Consider the following 21010-nt stretch of genomic DNA (forward strand, 5'->3'; position numbering starts at 1 on the left):
AATATCCTTGACATTCCTCTAGAGTTTGGTTTAATGTATAAATGAGCATCACTCACCTTCTGCAGGTGAAGTGCAACATTTCCAAGTCCAAGAAGACCAAGCCAACGGACAGTAGGACTTGGGTCAATGTGCCAGTTCTTCAGGTGGCCCAGAATATATTGCTGTTTTAATGTCACATATGTGGACTCAGTAGAGAGAAGCTAAAGAGGCAGAACACATAATAAGTAGTTGACAGGCAAATAGAGAGATTTTCCTATGGGTCATATCAGATATAAAACTTCCTGGACTCAATTCTCTGTTGCCATGCACCTTATATGGTCATTTTAGGCCAGAGCAAAGTGGAGGTAAATCACACCAAATCAGAATGGCAATGTTTTATGCCCACTTTGCATTGGTAGAAATGACTATACAAGGCGCAGGGCAATGGAGAGATTCTACCCATGGGTCAGCTGAGACGTTGATGCAAATGACCCATTACTTCACTGAGCTAGCCTGAAAGTGAGCAGTTCCCAAGAATCCCAAACATTCACAACAGATAAGAGTCTTACCCCAGTGAACAAGGCCATTGCAGTCAGCTTCTGTTTGTCATCCCCGTGGTGCAGGAGAGGGGACACCTTGGTAAACACGGCAAAATCCAGGCTCCGGTGGTGTTTTACAATGGCTCTGTAGAACACATATCAAAACTTTTACTAATGGGGGAGAAAGAGTAAACAAGCCAAGGACTAGAGGATACTCCAGACAGAAACCGTGTTGGCCAGCACAGCCAGAGGAACTCAACGCTCCAATCACTTACCTAGCCAGAAGGAGAACTCCTTCTAGGTAAGTCTCTGGCACAGATAAAAGGTCCCAGCCTCCTGCCAGATTCACAGATTGCATCAAAGAGGATTTTTCTCTTTTAATGACAGCTTTCAGAGCCTCCACTGCACAGCTAAATTCCGGACAAGAGAGTGATAGATGATATTTGGAGACACACCAAAACATAAATTTTGTTATGCAAAGCAATTGAAGGGCTAAACTTGTGTTTTTAATTTTTGTTTTTAAAATTTGTATCTGTTTTTAGGGGTTGTGTCAATTTAACATTTGTATTATTGATTTGTATTTATTGATTGTATTATGTGCAATGGCCTATGGCTAAGATGCTAAGTTAATAAACTAATATAATTAAGCCCTCAGTACCATTCTCATGCACATCTCCTATTATAAATGAGACTGATCCCACCTTTTTCACCACATGGTGTATTGTACTGGATAGAGTGAGAATTATGTGACTGGTGTCTTAAAGACTTATTCAAATGGTTACGAGTATATGTCACCCTACAAGGGAGTGGCTGGACTGGTCAAGAAATATGGCTAATGGAGACTTTATTTGGTTCCAATAGGACAGGCCTGTGTTTTTTGGAGCCAAAATTCCTGGGGTCTATGCCTTCACATGACACATGTGTGCAGCATAGATAACACTGATGTTTGCATGTTTGTTACATTTGTAGCCCTGGTATACAGCCAAGATATCAATCCTATGAGCATCACCATACTAAAGTGCAATAAGTGTTGAGCAAAACCCGTCTGTTTAGGTATGTGTGGGATTTGTGCCCTTTGAGGTTTACTTTGAATTTTTAGTACACCTGAACTTGAACCCCTAAGTATTTGCCTTTCTGAGTCAGGGAAGGCCAGCGGGTAGTCCCACTTCTCCCCTGTTTCATAGCAAGCATCTGCTGGGGATCATCCTGTCCCCATGCTAATTAAGCTAAGGAAAGGAATGCTGAGGATGACTTATCTTTTGAAGGCAAACTGTCTTTTTTGCGCTTTTTTTTTTTTTTTACCCTAACCAAGAAAAAACACAAACATTCCTGCTGAATGTCCTTTTGGGGGTTTGGTTCATCTCAAACAAAAACCCCAAATGAAATTCAAAGGAGTAAGAAACTCCAAAAAACATAATTGGAAGAAAGCTCCAGTATTTACTGGAAACCCAGTGAAGCAAGATCAGCTGAGTGTCACACAGAGCTCACCTCCCTAGATTATCCCTGGCCTGGCACACTATGTTAGAAACATTTCTCTTTTCTTTTCGGTTCTTTTAATGCAGCATCTTATGGCTTTTTAATGTTTTTGTTAATTAATTGTTGGCACCCAGTGCCTAAGGCCGTTTACGCAAATAAATAAGCAGAGAAGGCAGAGGGTACAGGTATCAAAATGAAAACAAACAGAAGAGATGAAGCAGGAGAGATTCTATTTCCAGACATTCTAATACTTTGCTTGTTATCTGCATGTAAAAAATCATACGTCGATTAACCTCCTCCCACCCCATCTTCCAAAGAACATTCATTAAATATTGATACTGTTTCTTTTGCATTAATTAAAGCCTCTTATCTCAAACCCATCAGGGAGCCTTAAGAGATTGCTCTGTTAGAAGTATTCTTCCAGGAGATAGGCCTGACTGGGGAATTGTCTTTTAAGTGGGGTGTCCTAAACACTCTCCTCAGAATTTCCCTATTTAGATCATCCCATAGGAGAGTTTCTAAATCAGAAGTTCCTCATAGTTTGAGAACCTCTGCACTAGGGGTTGTGGATTACCACGGAGACGGTGATGGTGGTGGTTCACGGAAATAGGATAATCTGCCTAATTAGCACCTTATCAGAAATTACCTCACAAAGCTGGATGTTTGGAACCTGTCGTCCCAGCCACACACAACCTTTGGGAGGCTCACCAGGTAATGCAGTTGAATGATCAGGAAGATTAACACAGATACATAAAAGGCATCCATAGGCACTGTGCACTCTTTATTACTGAATATTATGCACAGGGCCCTTGTTGCCTGAAAAAGATAAAAATTAGACACAAATTTAACTCTAAAATCCTCCATTTTCCTCCCAACGTTTCTTTTTCTCTGCCACAAATATGCTTTGTTCCTCTCCTGGCTCACAGTAAATCACAGAAGATGGAACTGTGTCCCCTGAAATATTGTCATTAGAGCAGCCAGTACACTGCACTGCCATGCTACAAAGGCCCAACTTTGATTTGCATCCCGGGTTACTTGTTTCATAAACTGCAGGGCCTGGCTGTACTGAGGAAGTGTGAGAGTCCTAAAAAGAGAAGTGCCAGAACGTAGTTCTGGAACTCTCATTCCTACGTGATACTACCAGAAGTATCAGAATGCTCTCCAAAAGTGCCAGAGTGGCATTCCGGAGCATTCCAGTATGACATGAGCTTTTCTCAGTCTGCTTCACAGTGATCCCCTCGTTGAATGAGTAGCTTATGTCATGACCCTACAAAAGGACTCATGTTCCGTGCTCCTGTAAGAAGGTTAATGGCTTGGGTGAGGAGAGAGACAAAGCAGGAAAAGATGAGGAAGCTGTCATGGCTTTGGCAAGGACATGAAGGACCTCTCTCCTGTTTCCCTGTGCCATCATGGAGCTCTCTCTCTCCAAACTCAGACGTACAGTACTGAGCATAATACTGTACATTTCTTTCTTGGTGGAGAGAGACCTTACCTTGTTGCAATAGTAACATGGACCCTTCTGCCATTTTGCTGGCCTGGGGGTTGTTTGGCTATCCAGCTAAATTAAGACCAGCTCTACAGCAGGAGCATTTTGACAGTATATATACCAGTATACTATACCAGCAAAGAGCTCCTAATGGGGATGCAGCTCATACCAGCAAAACTGTGCTTTTGCCAGCACAGCGTCTTGCTGCCCTCCTGAGAGATCTAACCTATGCTGGCAAAAGTGCAGTTTTACTGTTATAATTACATTCAGACCTGGGGCTTTTGCTCACACAGCTATGTCAGTTAGAGCTCACTGCTCATTGTACCCCCAGCTGACATAGCTATGTCAGCAAAAGTTTAGATCTGGGTTAAATTTCATCCCTTTCAACAAACATGGACCGGGCCTTGCAGCAAAAGTCCAAACAAGAAATCTACCCTTTCCCAGGGTTCTTCCATCTCCAGTGGGCCCAGACTCTTCAAGCCCAAACGTAATGATCCAAGCCCAAACGTAAACAAAAGTCCCCACAAATAATACCTGACCCAGTCTTCAGCCACTCTGGTCTCAGGCTCTCTGCAATGTTTACAATGAAGTCCCATACCAATGCAGTGGAGGGCGATGAGGAGGTAAAGGGGAGATTTTGACCAGCCTCTACTGCAGGTTGAGACCCTAAACGTACCCAAATGTACTATCCATCATTAAGGACCCCAGTTCCAAAATGCAAAGCAGACCAATTTCCCTTACCCTTGGTTTCTCCTTCCTTGCTGCTCAGCTCTGGAAAGGCTGCAGCAGTAAAAGCCACCATCCAAGAGCTGTCCTAGAAAGACCCAGCAGCAGATCAGGCTCTCTAGGTCTCTCCCTCTTCCAAGGGATGAGAGCTCCCTGCACAGGGTGCCATGAAGTATATAACTCCTAGGTAGCCATATAGACAAGCCCAGAAGCTGGGGGTAAGAGGGTAATATTTGGGTTATGACTTACAGCTAGAGGCAAAAGAGAGGCATTATCCTCAAAGCTACTTCTTGACTCAGAGGTTTCACTCTTCATGAGGCAGGGTCTTCTTTTCAGCATCTCCAGGAGCTCAGCAAGCACCCGAAGGCTGGCACTTTTTTTGGCTCTGCCTAGGGCCTCCCAGAGGTGACTGACATGGCTGCGGATTCGAGAACATGGGAATATGTGATTTACAGGATCTCTTCACAGTCCCACTGTGCTAGTAAGCAGAGCTATGCCTATGAGTGGAGGTCAGGGAAGGAACTGGACCTTAGTTCTGGAGTAGCACCGTTGGGAGCTGAGGCATAAATTTAGTAAGTGGGATCATGTAGTCTTCAGTAGAAAGAATTGCTGTCCTTCAAAAGGGCATGGAGGAACACCCTCAGAGCAGAAGGCACTCTGGGTCTGCATCATAGCAGAGTTTACAGGGATTATCAGACTTTTGCTGCTCTATTTGGTTTTCTTGTTTTTAATTACAAACACTATTTTACATATAAGAGAGTCATTGGGATTAACTCTATTGTATTCAGCATCCTGTTCCTCCTATCTCTCCATCTATGGGGAAGTGGATTGAGATGAGATTCCATCCCTGTCCTCACTCAGTTTTGGAAACATGAAGGAGAGCAGTGCAGCAATTTTACCTGTCACATGGGAGTGAGAGTCTCAGTAGGGCTGAGACTACTTCTCTTGTGTGCTTTTCAGCTAGTAAACACACAGCCCCCATAGCTGCCTGTCTGGCACTGGCCTCCTGGGTAGCCTGCAGGTGGAAATAAATAATATCCATGATCTCTGGCACCTGTAAGGAAATAATAAAACTGATTTAGAGACTGTTTCTTCTGTGGTTTCATTCCCCTTCCAGTTTATGTCTGAATGTAGCAATTATGAGCGTCTGGGTGGGACTGATTCACGGTGCTACAGAATACTCCCTGCTGAAAAACAAACAAAGCAACTCCAGGGATCAGAACTAAAGGCCTTATGCCACAAGGTGATGAGAATATCCTGTGCACCCTCAACTTCCATCAGTTTCAACAGGAATTGAGGGCACTAAGCATTTTGCAAGATTAGGCCCTGATAGATAGACAAACAAAGGGCATATATGGGAAGATTTGCTAATCCAGTTCATCGAGTGTCACCATTGTAATTGCTGGGCTTCTGAGTAATCCTGATCTCATGTGACAATTTACATAATGATTGCCCAATGACCATTTATAATTAGCAAAAGTTGAATCTTTAAGGGTTTAGATACTTGTATCAGATACGCATCCAAAATGTGGACACTCATTCAAACTATCTGAACCTCCTGTGTCTGCAAAACTGGATTTAAGAGCTTGAACATTGGGTTCCTTACAGGATTTCTGATAGTTCCTGCCTCTGTTGAGTCTGGAAATACTATGAATGTGGTTTTTCTTGCATTATTTTGTCTTCTAGTCCCATCCAGATCTAGAAAATGCAAAGATGCAGTGAAAATGAAAAACAGTGAAAAGAAATAAAAGTCAAGCAAACTATCTCAATTCCCTAGAAATGCTTTGTTTAAGGTTTGGACGATCAATTTGCTGACCCCAATTTACAACTGATATTTCAGATGCATTTTCCTGTTTTGTAGACTATTATTTTATACAAACAGGACACAAATACTCATAGAAAGACATAGGAAGGATTTAATCATCTATCTTTTAAGCAGGGACTGCACAGTCCTTGAGGAAAGAGTTTGGATTATCTTTTAAAAAAGATGATTCTGAGCCTGTGCTCCAGGCTTCAAACTTGTAAAGAGAAAGACAACTCAGAGACTCTAAAGAATGCAGATTCCATCTTCTAGATCCAGAAAAGATCATTCTAACTTTCCCAACCTCTTACCTTTTCCTTCATATTGTGCCTGTGCTCTTTCAGGACTGAGGTCAACATTACTGCAGCTGCCTGAGCATTGGTTTTCACTGTGTCTCTCAGACCAGCCACAGCTACAAGGATCTGGCTGGTAACTATAGCCAGGGGATCAGATTCCTCATAGATCTGATGGAAACAGGGAAAAGCCTTTTGTAAATAAAAACATAAGAATGGCCATATTAGGTCAGACCAATGGTTCATCTAGCCCAGTTTTCTGTCTTCTGACAGAGGACAATACCGGATGCGTCAATGGGAATGAACAGAACAGGGCAATCATCAAGTGATCCATCCGCTGTTGTCCAGTCCCAGCTTCTGGCAGTTAGAGGCTTATGGACACCCAGAGCATGGGGTTGCATCCTTGACCATATCAGCTAATAGCCATTGATGGTCCTATCCTCCACAAATTTATCCAGTGCTTTTCTAAACCCAGTTATATTTTTGGCCTTCATAACATCTCCTGGCAACGAGTTCCCTGGGTTGAGTGTGCACTGTCTGAAGAGGTACTTCCTTATGTTTGTTTTAAACCTCCTGCCTATTAATTTCTTAATTAATTCCCCTGGTTCTTGTGATATGTGAAGGGGTAAATAACACTTCCTTATTCACTTTCTCTTCACCAGTCATGATTTTATAGACCTCTATCATATCCCCCCTTAGTCATCTCTTTTCCAAGCTGACTAGTCCCAGTCATTTTAATCTCGCCTCAGATGGAAGCTGTTCTAATTCTAATAATTTTTGTTGCCCTTCTCTGTATTTTTTCAATTTCTAATCCATCTTTTTTGAGATGGGGTGACCAGAACTGTATTCAGTGTTCAAGGTGTGGGTATACCATGGATTTAGTAGTGGCATTTACTATCTTATCTCTCTCTTTCCTAATAGTTCCTAACATTCTGTTAGCTTTAATGACTGCCACTGAACATGAGCAGATGTTTTCAGAGAACTATCCACAAAGACTCCAAGATCTCTTTCTTGAGGGAAACAGCTATTTTAGACCCCATCATTATGAATGTATAGTTGCAATTATGTTTTCCAAAGTGCATTACTTTGCATTTATCAACACTGAATTTCATCTGCCAGTTTGTTACTCAGTCACATGGCATTGTGAGATCCCTTTGTAAATCTTTGCAGTCTGCTTTGGACTTAACTGTTTTGAGTAATTTTGTATCATCTGTAAACTTTGCCACCTCACTGTTTACCTCTTTTTCCAGATCATTTATTCATATGTTCAACAGCACTGATCCCACTACAGATCCCTGGGGAAACCACTATTTACCTCTCTCCATTCTGAAAAGTGACCATTTATTCCTACCCTTTGTTTCCTGTCTTTTAACTTTTACTGATCCATGAGAGGCTTCCCTCTTATTCCATAGCTCCTTACTTTGTTTATAAGCCTTGGTAGGGAACCTTGTCAAAGGCTTTCTGAAAGTCCAAATACACTATATCCATTGGATCACTCCTGTCCACATATTTGTTGACCCCCTCAAAGAATTCTAATAGACTGGTGAGGCATGATTTCCTTGTATAAAAGCCATGCTGACTCTTCCCCAACAAATCATGTTCATTTAACTGTCTGATAATTCTGTTCTTTACTATAGTTTCAACCAATTTGTCTGATGCTGAAATTAGGCTTACCAGCCTGTAATTGCCAGGATTGCCTAAGGAGCCCTTTTAAAAAATTGGAGTACTTGTGGCACCTTAGAGACTAACCAATTTATTTGAGCAAACCAATTGGATAGTCTCTAAGGTGCCACAAGTACTCCTTTTCTTTTTGCGAATACAGACTAACACGGCTGTTACTCTGAAACCTTTACAAAATTGGTGTCACATTAGCTTTCCTCCAGTCATCTGGTACAGAAGCTGATTTAAGTGATAGGTTACATATCACAGTTAGTAGTTCTGCAGTTTCATATTTGAGTTCCTTCAGATGACAGACATCACCTTTATGCAAAGGACTGATACTACCAGGAGTCTAGTTAAAGCCCTGAGTTGGAAAGGAAGTTTCCTTCCTGGTGTCAGATGAGTTATAAAATCTCACAGCAAGCTTGCTTAATCTTTAATATCATATTTATAGAATGGCTTGAACTGTATGAGATAGGTGTACAAAAAGAAGGCCCAGAGCATGCAGGATAAGTGTGTGGAGGGAGAATGGGCTAGTAGCATGCACATGAGGGCCAGAAACGTGCAGGAATAGATGTGTGAAGATAAGGGCCAGAGCATGCAGGGAAATGTGTGCATAGAGAGAACCTTGTTGTATGTAGGGTTAAGTGGGCAGAGAAAGATCCTGGAGTGAGCAGAGAGTTGACCAGGAGCATACAAACAAGATGCTCTGAGCGTGTGGGAATAAACAGGCCAAGCGAAGGCGTGGGGCATGCAGAGAGAGGGCCAGAGCATGAGAGGCAAAGAAGCAGGGGTGAAAGGGGCATGGTCTTGGGCGGAAGGGGCGGGGCTCGGGTCAGCCTCCCCCAGCCAGCCCATCCGCACTGCCTGGCCTGCGCTGCCCGGGGCTCCAGCAGTGATTTAAAAGGGCCCCGGGCTCTAGCTGCTGTTGCGGTAGCGGCGGCCGCAGCTGGGAGCTCCAGGCCCTTTTAAATTCTAGCCCCGGGGCAGCTGCCCCTTTTACCCCCACCCATCAGTGGCCCGTTAAAGCGCTGCTACAGCAGCACTTTAAGGAGGGTCCTTTGCCGTGGCAGTGCTTTAACATCTGCTGCATACAGGCTGGTACCGGCTTCTTACCGGTACGCTGTATCAGCCCGTACCGGCCCACTTTTACCCTGCAAATATCCATGATTTGCATAATAAATGGTGAATGTTTGTACCTCACAGTTGCTCTTCTCTTCCTGCTGTGGGGAGACATCTGTATTAAAACCGAGATATGTCTTTGTGCTTTTCCCTTGTGCACTGATATTCTCTTTTTCCTCCTCCTGCTGCAGGGTGATGCTCTCTGCCTCCTCCATTATAATCCTGGGCTCTGGCTCTAGTTCACCAGTTAGACCTTTCTCCTGCACCACTGTGCATCTGATTTTCCTTTTCAGCACACAGCGTCTCTCCTTCCCATGAGCAATGTGCTGAGATGTTTCAGAAGTTGCCTGCTGCTGTTGGTTCACAGTGTTTGCCTCATTCCCCACGCGCAGCTGTATATTTTCATCTAAGAAGATGATCTCTGGCTCTCTGGTGGGAACCTTCTCCAGCTCCAAATAGATAATATAGGTTGTTTTGATGAATTTCTTTCTAGCTAACGCCATCCTACAAGCAAGACAGAAAGAAAATCCACCCATTTTTATTCCTTCCACAGAGAGACAGTGTGGTCTAGTGAAAACGTATGAGACTGAGAGCCAGAAGCTCCTTTTTCTAATTCTAGCTCTGCCACTGTCTAACTATGTGTAGCCTTCGGTGCATACTTTTGGCCAGAATTTCCAAACTTGGGTGCCATTGACTTCAATGGAAATTGTGGATACTCAGCATCTCTGATAATCAATGTAGGAACACAAGAAATGCCAGATTGGATCATACCTAGGGTCCAATTACTTAGTATCCTGTCTCCGACAGTGGTCAGCACCAGCTGCTTAAGAGGAAGGTGCAAAAACCCTGTAGTAGGTAGATGTGGGGTAGTCTGGCCTCCACATTATGCCTCATCCGAATCTCTAATAGTTAGAGATGGGTTTAAACTCAGCAAGGTTTTCTATCCCTTCCAACATTTTTATCATCAATTATGATAACTTCAGGCATTCAAGTTTGAAATGTTGGCCCTAAATTATTGATGCCTCAGTTTCCTGTTTGTAAAATGGAGATAAGAATTCTTATCTACTTATCATGCAGGGCTGTTAATTAATGTTTTTTTATCTATGTGGTAAATTTAAACCTTTCTCTTTATGTTAGTAACCTACATTTCTACCAGCAGGTATACTTTGGTCATGAGAATGTCTTTGTTTTCAAATATTAATTTATATTAATTAAAAGTTGATATACCAAGACAATCTTTGCCTAAAAATATTTCCTATTTGTTTCAAATTCAAAGCGACACACTGACTAACATGCTGTGGAGATAAGATTACACAGACTTTCCAAAAATATTAGAAGCCGCCATTAATGATTAACATTTTATTTTGCTTTGGAACAGTTGAGCTCACATATGGTACCTCATTTTGGCACTGGAAGCATCTAACAGCCATTTCTTCATCCAGACAAGGCCTAGAGTTTCAGTAATTCAAATTCTCACTTCACGAATCATGTAGTTCAAAACTCTAAGCTTAAAATTTAATGTTTTTTAATTGCCATTCCCAGGGGACAACACTGTCTGCTCAAATAGTGGATATGTTCAGGTGAAGAATTTTCCCAGTTATATCCCCTGTAAGAATTTTACTTCAAATTCTGTGTCCCAGCCAGGAAACTGAGAGCTACCTCACAAAATCTGGCATTCAAAAAAGTCTTAGCCTGGGGAAGGCTGGCTGCTGCTGGCAAACAACCTTGAGGATGGCATCAACCTGGTAAATATCACCTGGAAGCTACAGCACTGGGGGGAAGCAGCCAAGTGAAAACTGCATGAGTGATGGTGCATCGAAGCAGATGATATCAGATTAGATTGGACTGGAATAATAAGAGTTAGGGAGAGTAAAAACCATCAATCTGTATTGGGTAACAGTGCAGGGCTCCAATGTCAGGGCACAATGGACAGGAATGTCACTCATAGGTAGCGTGGTTACCAAGTAAACACCTTTTTGTTTTAAAATTAAATGAAAAAACATTGTGAAACCAGCGCCACAATGTGATCCTGCAACCTACTATTATCAGTGTGGTATGTGTCCCCACTCTGTGCGCAGTCCACAAAGGATATGAGTCTGTTATTGTTGCCAGCTACGGGACTCAGTCCTTTAGCTGAAGCAGTATCTCTTAGCTTAGCTTTTAGCTCTGTGCAATACTCACTCACAACCAAGATGGTGGCCATCATGCCACAAAAGGCACGGAAAGCAACCTGGAAAAGGCCAGGCACACCCTGAATGATATTCAGAAGCTGACAGTAATTTCCACCCAGAGAACAGCAGGGCAAATGATGGCTCATGGGATCAACAGAGGAAATGCCATATGGGGATGCAGAATGTGTGTAGAAGCATCTGGGTGAATGGAAACATCCACTTATATGTCTGAGATGATGGGATGCTGAGTAATACTGTGTGTCTCCAGTTTGATTTCTGCAGTCAGGAAAGCAGCATCTGCCTTAGTGGAAGTAAAGCAATCACTTCAGGCTAGGCTAGGGAAGGATCTCATTCCTGGTTAAGGGGCAGGAGCAGGGCACAATGGACTCACTTACGTCACAAGGATTATGGTTACTATGGCAATGGCCAGGTGATTGTTACTGAAGGTGTGACATTCTCCTCAGGGCACCCAGAAGCATAACCCACCATGTTACCTCTCTACCTCAGAGAGAGAGCCCTTTGCTGGAGCTTAAACAATAATACAAGTGTGTGCTGGGGGAGTGAGAGAGAGAGACAGAGTGTGTGTGTGTGTGTGTTTGTGTGTGAGGGAAAGACAGAGTGTGTGTCGGGGCAGTGTGAGAGACAGCGTGCTGTCACTTTAAGCTCAGCACTCACCAGTCTGAACGTTTGTTCAATCTGGCAGCAGCGGCCAGCAGCTCCCACTTGTGGACCCAGAGACAGCAGCACAGGTCCCAGTCTCCCAACCCCAGATCAGCAGAGACCAGCTGCACAGGTCGGGGGATGTTGATACCGCAACATCAGCCCCCCATTGCCCAGCAGACAGGAGGGGCCCAGGATCAGCGTGGCCAGGGGCAGCTCTAAGCAGAGGGAGGGGGCAGGAGCAGGGGTGCCAGCATGGGGGGCCGGGGGTCAGAGAGCCATGGTCCCATCACTTTTAAAAGTAGGAGGGCTATGCTGTAAGGGCGAGTGATGTGGGCGGAGAGGAGTAATCAGGGGGCGGGGTCTTGGGGGGAAAGGCCGTGCAAGGGTGGGGACTCATGGGGGAGGGACAGCGTGAGGGCAGGGGCGCAGGGGGAACAGGCAATGGTGCCCCCCCCCCACTTTTTAGGGAGGAGCAGGAGCAGCAATGGCTGCAGATGGCCGAAGAGCAGTGGTGGGAGGAGGGACAGGACACCCCTGCTCCGGAGGCACCCCTCAGCAAGGCGCACCCTGGGTGGTCGCCTAGCCTGTTCACCGGTAAGGCTGGCCCTGATTACATATTTTAAAGCATAATATCAGTAAATATCCATAATTCCTCATGGAGTATTAATACCATTAATAATAATGTATTAATATTAATAATTAATACATTTCACAATGAGATTAGTCACCAGGTTTCATAAAAGACCTTACTCAATCCATTTTTATAGTACAATAATATTACATAGAATCAGTTGATTTCATTTTTTTATTCTTTGGAGTTTGTATCCCCTGTTCTCCCCTGGGATGTCTGGTCTCTGATTGTCACAGTGGGGCTCTTGGCTCAGGCTCTGATTCTGCTCCCATTGAAGTCATTGGCACAGCTCATGGTGCAGGATGAGGCCACACATAAGGTTAAAACTGATTTTCCTGTTACTGACTTTCTCACTCTTAGAGGAGTTATTATTTCCCCATATGTAATTTTCTGGGACCTTGGAATTCAGGGAGGACTTTGGTGGACTAAAATACTGAGCTACACAATGAGTGACAGGTCAAATACAGACGCAAGAAACTGAAACGTTTTTCTTGAAAACTCAGGGAGCTTAATCTGAGAACTGTTCACTCAATAATTTAGGGAAAAAGCTAGTGAATAACTTAAACGTTTTAGGGAAGCCATCCCTGATTCTGAATCAGTCAGTGTAGCTATCTTCTTTTATTCTTTAGCCTGTACACCCTTCAGGCAGGGATTGACTCTATTCTATGTTTGTACACAGAACCCATGATAATGGGGCCCAAGGTCTGATCGGGCATCATCATCATCAAATTTTGTACCAATCAGTATAAGATCATAATGACATTCCGAAAAGAGAAAAAAGGGCATGTTTGCTGATGCCTGAGATGACTTACCTGTCCGGATGCAAGAAAGAAGCAAGGAGAGAAGATACACTGTCTGAGACTGATAATTTGGCCAAATTTAGGCCAATTTTCATGTGGACATCCACAGGTTTATTCCTTGAACAAAGGTGACCCCCTCTGCCAATTTGAAGTCCTTGGTCCAAGTATGAACATGGAAGAGCTGCCCAATGAAACAGTTTTACAAGAATTTTTAAGATGGGTAAAACAATGTACTTTTTCTGAATTTCACCTGAGAATCATTTCAGCTGAAATTTTCCAAAAAGAATTCAGCCTTCGCAGACACAGAGCAGGGAAAATTTTAGCCCAACTGGTTAAAGTTTGGCGGAGTTACAAGCAACTGAAAACAGGCTGTTATGGAAAGTGTTGGACAACTTTAATTGTAGGCTTCACTATAGTGTGTGCTTTTTTTTTTAAGCTCAGAAGCCGTTTTTTTCAATAAACAGAAATATCCTTGAATAGAGCCAACAGCATGATTTCTTAAAAATACAGGAAAAAAAACTTTGCAAGCTCAACCTAGATTTGTCCAATAACAATTCACAAGGCTTGGAAAAAGCACAAAATACACAAGATTTGTCCTCCCCCCGCCATGGGCAGCACTCTCCTTTTGGAGTCATTAATGAACCAATACCCAGCATGGTTGTAGGGAATAGTCTGTTGCATGAAATGCCATCTTTTGAATTAAATGTAAAACCAAAGTTTAACCACTTGTGCTCATTACAGAATCCAAGTCACTTTTTATAAGAGACTGTGTGCTAGCTTTGGTATTCTGGCCAAATCCAAATTTCACTAGGTACATATTTCCTACTTAAAGAAATTTCAATTCTTTCCCCCTTTCATGTCCTAATTTTATATGTAATGCTGCTGCACACTGTTACTCAGCTCATAGATTTCCCCCCAAGAGTTGGCTACACTTCAGGGCAGGTGAAATTACTTCTGTACTGTAGATGTAAAATTGAAAAGCATTTTCGGATACTTCAATATATAAGTGGAATAACATAAATATTATGGAAAGGATGAAGCATACTTGTAGGATTTGTTCAACAATCCTTGACAGATATGAATCTGAGTGGGTGTACATGAAACATTTCAAATAGTACCTTAATATTTTGCCGGTTTGAAAAATACTGCCATCATAATTGTACCTGTAGACATCAGCGCTATAAATAGAGTGAGACAAAAGAAAATGAGATGTGAATGTGAATTTATAATAATGTTTTGTATAAAGTCCCTGTCATTAGCATCCATCTGGACAGAGCTGATTAATTCTCTTAGCACAGGTGCAGACTTCACCAGGCAGGGGATGTAAAGATGAAAGGATATTTGACAGTAGAGAACTCAGGAAGTTGAACCATCAGTGGAATTAGTACATGAACACTGACAAGCTGTAGATTGCCCTAATTTTCTATTATTTAACTTGTTATTGGTACCTCGTGAAACTTCACTGTATGAATGGTTCAAAAATATGTTATTTTCAATGAGAACGTATCTTTTTACTTCAAATTCCTTTCTAGAGATCCTCTTTGGGTGGCACAACTACACCCGGCCCCATGCTGTGGGCTTGGCTCTATCCCCAAGTGTGGGTCAAGGAAACATAGAGACTAATTACAGTCAGAGTAGATGGAAATGCCTTGAAAAGAATAGAAAGAAACATGTACTCTACAGACAACTAGAGCAGAAAGACAGAATATCATATATACACACTAGCATCTTGGATTGAAAGAAAGATACCCTTACGATAAATTTATGAGCGTGATAACTGATTTCTGAACAAGGACATTCAACTATAAAGGATTTAGTGTTCATTATAATCTTTTTGAATTAAAGGGTTAAAGGGAAAAATAGTTTCAAATATTTTAATGAGTCTATAAAGTCACTAAACACTTTATTTTACATACAAATATTTAACCCACTAAGTCTATGGCTACATTTAAAATGTTAACATCTGTGGCCCTGCAGCTTGGCTGCTGGATTGCTTCAGTGTAGACACTTACTACAGTAACGGAATGGGTTCTCCCATCACCGTAGTTAATCCACTAGGTTGAGGGAAGAATTCTTCTGTCAAGCTAGTGCTGTCTACACTGGGGGTTAGGTTGGCATAACTATGTTTCTCAGGGGTGTGGCTTTTTCACACTTCTGAGAGACATAGCTATGCTGATATAAGTTTCCAGTGTAGATAGGGAATTAGGCACCTAATTGCTATTTGTGCCTTTGAAAATCTCTCCCTAAAATCTTAGTTAAAAGTCTAATAGATGCAAAAGTTCATGGACATTATCCATCCTGAGTTACACAGCATTAACCTAAAATCAGATAGGTAATTTGTTGGGTTTTCATCAGTCTGGAACTCTAACCACTAACACCTTGTCTACAATCAGAAGATGTATATTCATTTTTCTGCATGGTTGAAGGTCCACCAGTGCTACCAATGTTGAGAAATACCTATTTTTCCATTGTATCATATATACCTTCCATTAAAATTCAGAGATATTACCCATTGTTCAAGTCCCTAGGCCATGGGAAAGGTTTTTTAACGGATATACTACATGAAGGATTGTCAAATTTACCACATTTTAATAGAGATGATTGTCTTAGTAAATTCAAATGATCTTACAAAATCTAAACCTTTGAAAATCTAAAGGCTAGGGACTATATTCACTTCCATAACATGTCCCCTTTGTACCACTCTAGCAGTGCAAAGGGGCCATAAAGTTGCCCTGACACAGATCTGAGGATTCCCCCAGTTACTGCAATGTTTCCTGGTCTAAATCTACAGAAAATCTTGGTAACTATTAACAAATGCTGGGCTAGATCCTATGATACAGAGTGGTGAAAAGTAGTCATAAAAAGAGACTTAAATGACCCTTTTAGAATACCTACATCATAGGGGGATTCTCTAGCTGGTATAGAGCTAGTGTAAAAGCTGGCCCTGCTCCTTGGCATAGGGTGTATATTGGAAATAGACTGTGGGGTGGAAAATGTGTTTTCAGATGGCCTAATTTAGACTAACCCTAGGGCTGCTCTCAGTTGTGCTGGGCAAGATCCTTTGCACCTTGCTAATTCTAGTTGCCAGAATTAGCAAGGTGCAAAGGACAGGAGAATCTGGCTTTTTAATGTGGACTACTATATTGCTGGTGATATGCACATGAAAGATTGGGACCACTGGTATATCTTAGATTGGGAATCATAGCTCAGTTCTACCATTTATATGTCAGCTGTACATAATTATATGGATTAGTGTTCTAATGATATATTTTAACAGAGGAATGTTTGCAGCAAAATATATCAGGAAAATGAACCACTTAAAATGATATGACTATAAATATCTCCAGAGGAGTGCTTTGAAGATGTATGGTAAGAGGTTTCATTGATCTCAGGATGGGGGCCAGCTGTTTCTGTGAGCAATGAGTATACTGAAGCCATTTTTTCTTACATAAAAACAAAATTTGCTCATAGAGGATTCCATCAAGAAATAGCCCCTATATATACCCACAGTGAGACACACAGGCAGAATTATGCTACTGTGTATTGTGATATATACAATTAAAAATTCAAAGGGCAGGTTCCTTGGCTTTGTTAACTGGGCTTTGAACCCACTTAAATGGTGATTACCATCTGCAGGTTGTTTTTTACCTACAGTTCTTCCTTCTGAAAATCACATCTACTATGAAATTCATATCTCCTCTGTGGTTTTCCCAGTGTTTTCCTGTGAGTCTCAAAAGCTGTAAAACTAGGAGAGTTGCAAGAGAAATGGTTTACTGTATTATAAGTATTGTGACATAAATTCCCACTTACTAATCAGAGTCATAAATTCCTGTCTGATCTGAGCAGCAAAATAAGATAAAAAAGCATATTGGTGCCAGCATACATCAAAATAACTGTGAGCTGTGCTTCCCCATCAGACTTCATAAATATTAGGTCTGACATTACAACTGAGCTGCAGAACTGCAGACAAGATGGAAGCAAATTATTTATTTGATATGCTTATGCTATAAACTTCACATCTGATTTTTCTGTCTCTGATAGAGGAGTATGTTTGATAAGAGGGAACAACTGTATTGTACACAACATATGTATCATCTATGAATTTATAATCATCATGCCTTTTGCCTCATTTTTTTGATGCATGAGTGATCAATTTTGCTCCTTTTGCTTCATCAAAGAAAAAGCTAATTACATTAATTTCTGGAAATGTGGTTCTGAACAGTGGGAGAAATGGCTCTGAATAAAACACTGAACACACTATGAATGAAGATTATTACTATTATTAATAAAAAGACATTCTCTTTGCTGTAATTTTGGTTATAGTTGAAATCTGACTTCTGATAGTCATTGCAGAAGGCAAGAGAAAAATCTGTGTATTAAATAACCGTACTTCAGATAGATGTCTGATTCTCCATCAGTACTACAAGCCACATGTCAGCTACCTGATTGAAGGTGGTTTGGGAGGATGATCCTTTGGGAGAAGAGAGACAGACAGTTTAAAGGCGTTTTCACCTCATTCACTTCCTTTAATCTCTTCTCATGTTTCTGTTTTTTAGTCATTCATCCTATGGCAATGGTGCTGAATGCTAACAAACTAGTACCTGGTGCAACACAGACCATTTAGGAGTAATTATTGCTGGTACAAAGTGCCCTGTCTGCACTATATCAGGCAGTTGGGGTATATATATATATATGTGTGTGTGTGAGAGAGAGAGAGGGGGGTGTGTGGAATCAGGAAATACAATCTGAAATGTTTCTATTTACCACACTTCATAAGGAGATGGCAACAAAATGACATATGTCATTGTTCCAGTAAAGCTGTTTTCATTTCTGAAGCAGTTATTATCCTTCAGTTCATTGAATACTTCTATACATGTGTTCTCACTAAATCTAATTTGGTATTTGCAATATAGTTACACAGCAGATTCAAACCTCTTTTATTTGTACATTACCTTTGTAAATCTCTGATGGTTATTTCCTGTGGGATAAATACAATGATGCTATATTAAATACTATTCACAGATATTTTAATCAGCTTTTAGCAGAGTTTAAATACATTGAGTTCTCAAGGTGACGTCACAGTGATGGGCTTGTTGGTGTCTGTAATTTTATTTTAAATGTTAATATCAGTATATCATTTATTATTAATATGTATTATTTGTATAGTGCCATAAATATACATGGTACCTTAATCAATGTGTGGAAAGATGGGGTCCCTTTCAGTCTAAAGTTAGGTTAAAGATATAACAATTGGCAGTTGTCATGGGAGAATGAGAAGGTGACAAAAGAAAGATAACAGGTCTTGTTTGTTCAGAATCCTGCAGACAGCGAGGGGAAAAGGTGGCTGTCCCATTGATTTCATGGAAGTTCCTTTTGACAATTTTATCTAATGAAATGTATAAGCATACTGAATATAAAGGCATTAAGAAAATCATCCCTTTTAGAAAGAAAATATATTTAAAATATACTGCATAAACCATAAGGTGTGCTGATTAAAATGCCAGTATGCAAATTGTGGCCAAAGCTACAAATATTTTTATACCTATTTTTCTTACAAAGATTCAGATTATAGAAATGAAATCTGCCCGCCTATGTCACAATACAGTATAAATATGATATTGTATTCCATAAATAAAATGTGATTTAAAAGGGTTAAAGGTTGTGACAGGTCCCCCAACACAAATCCCCAAAGCAACAATTGCCGAGTTAGGGAACACCTATTAGCCATACTCTAATGCCTACAGAGCACATTTCCTTGCACAGTGTCAGAATCCACACAGAACTTCTCTTTCCTATCTGTAAATACACATACTGCACATTAATCTCCTTCCTAGCATCATGCAAAATGTTAATTACTGCCTCAACAACATTAGCAAGTTGGGTTGATTTATATGCCCTAGTTAAGTGTGTGATGTGTTATGTGTTTGTGGAAGAAGCATCAGGCCATAATTAAAGTTTTGTATAGCTTGCCTTAAGTAGTTAAAAGTGCATCAACCAATTCATGGGAGCTCACCAGTTTTGATAGCTACTGTCCCAGGCCTTGACATATTGCGATGCTGCATTGCTGACTGGATGTAGCAAAGGGCCAGAGAAGAAAAGGCTCTGGAAGAAGCACATACCCCTAAGCAGGCCCATAACCAGCCAAACAAAAGTGTGTGTGCTTGTGCAAATGTAGAATACACAGCAAAGTAGGGACACATGACTGTTGCTCCCTACTACCCCTTCTACCAGGCTTAAGAATTGGGTCAGGAGGGGAGGGTGATTCTGTATTGATGCAAAATTAATTCATTTGTTCATTAAAACAAAGGTGTCTGGGGGAGGAGGGGTCCTCCACAGGAATTTCAAAATGACCATTATAATTCTTTGTAATTCAAAAAGCTAATTCATTTTGTTGTAACGTAAACTCATCTCAGAAGAGGTATTATAGGCAAAATCTACCGAGCTGGAGGGTGGCTCTCCTTTTTCCTTTCTCTCCTTAGAGGGAAGTTGGAGGCAATGAGCATGAGGGAGGAGGGTTCTTTGTGTTTCCTTCTCCCTGTGCTGGGGACGGGAGCCTAGGGAGTAGCACAGATTTTCTTTTAGATGAGAAGAAAATGGGGCCAGCTTTTAAAACTGATTTAGGTGCCTAAAGAGGCAAATAGGCACCTAAGCCAAACATTTAGACGCCAGTGACATTTTCGAAGCTGTTGCTCAGCTGCTGCACAACCTCAGGAGCACCTAAGTCCCAGAGCTGCCTAAGCTTCCCCCAGAGAGCATTTTCAAAGCCAGTTTTGCACTGCTGCTGTCCCACAGCTACGAGCTGCTCACAGTCCTAGTTCAGGCCAAAGCTTTGGAGGCCCCGAAGTGGGATTTTTAAATGCCTGTCTCACCCACAAGGCCAGATCTTGTAGATGTGCTCTGAGACCAGCCAGACCCCTCAACAGGAAGGCTGGACGCAGGCCATTGACAGATGGAAGGACAGCACAGAGCCCACACAAAAGGCAGCCAGAGGCATAGGGAAAGGGTGAGCATGAGGAAAGTACTGAGCGTGAGCAAGAGAGAAAGAGAGAGTTCTGGGGAGTCAGAGACAAGTCACGGGCAACCTACACTGCTGACCTACATTGCTGGGGCAAACCTCCAGGAAAGGGTTTGTGGCTGAGGAGCCCGAGCAGAAAGAGGCATCTATCTCCGGTCAGTCACCCAGGAGCAGCAGGTCAGACACTTCGTTGCCTAAGCCCAATTCCTCTCCTTGCCCTGGCCCTCTGCCCCATTCCCCACCCCTCTGTTCAGAATGTCACTAGCTAGCAACATGTCCATGTACTTGCAACAGTAACATTTCCGGAGAACTGGGCTTGACTGCAACAATTGTCTTGGCCAGGAACTGCTGTGTGGTCTGCCCTGTCTCTCATCACTTCAAGGTTGCCAGGTGTGAATTTCGTCTCCTTCCTGGGTAGCCTAGGTAGCACCTTACTCAGCCAACCAGTTTCTGAAAATCCCTTTCTTAGGCACTTAACTATCCCCATACACTCCATAGGGAGCCTAGGCAGCACCTAATTTAGGGCTGAGAATTCCACTATGCAGAGGGCCACCCCAGAGATTAAGTGTTGTTCTGCCCAGTCAAGAAGCACCTAAATCCCTATTAAAAATCTGGCCACAGGGACTCTGAGCTGGGACACATCTTGTCA

The 21010-nt window shown here is 42.0% G+C and overlaps 1 protein-coding gene across 1 annotated transcript in view; it reads right to left on the minus strand.

Moving 5' to 3' along the window:
• The window catches only part of LOC125624452 (maestro heat-like repeat-containing protein family member 6), a 68271-nt gene that overhangs the window by 6183 nt on the left and 41078 nt on the right, over positions 1-21010 (minus strand). Inside the window, 9 exon segments of the mRNA XM_048825591.2 lie at positions 57-200; positions 549-663; positions 794-928; positions 2641-2810; positions 4456-4624; positions 5106-5260; positions 6319-6471; positions 9159-9585; positions 11263-11311. Coding sequence (XP_048681548.2) covers positions 57-200; positions 549-663; positions 794-928; positions 2641-2810; positions 4456-4624; positions 5106-5260; positions 6319-6471; positions 9159-9585; positions 11263-11311 — 1517 coding nt within the window.

The sequence above is a fragment of the Caretta caretta genome, chromosome 1 (assembly GCF_965140235.1).
Source record: "Caretta caretta isolate rCarCar2 chromosome 1, rCarCar1.hap1, whole genome shotgun sequence".
Classification (NCBI taxonomy): domain Eukaryota; kingdom Metazoa; phylum Chordata; order Testudines; family Cheloniidae; genus Caretta; species Caretta caretta.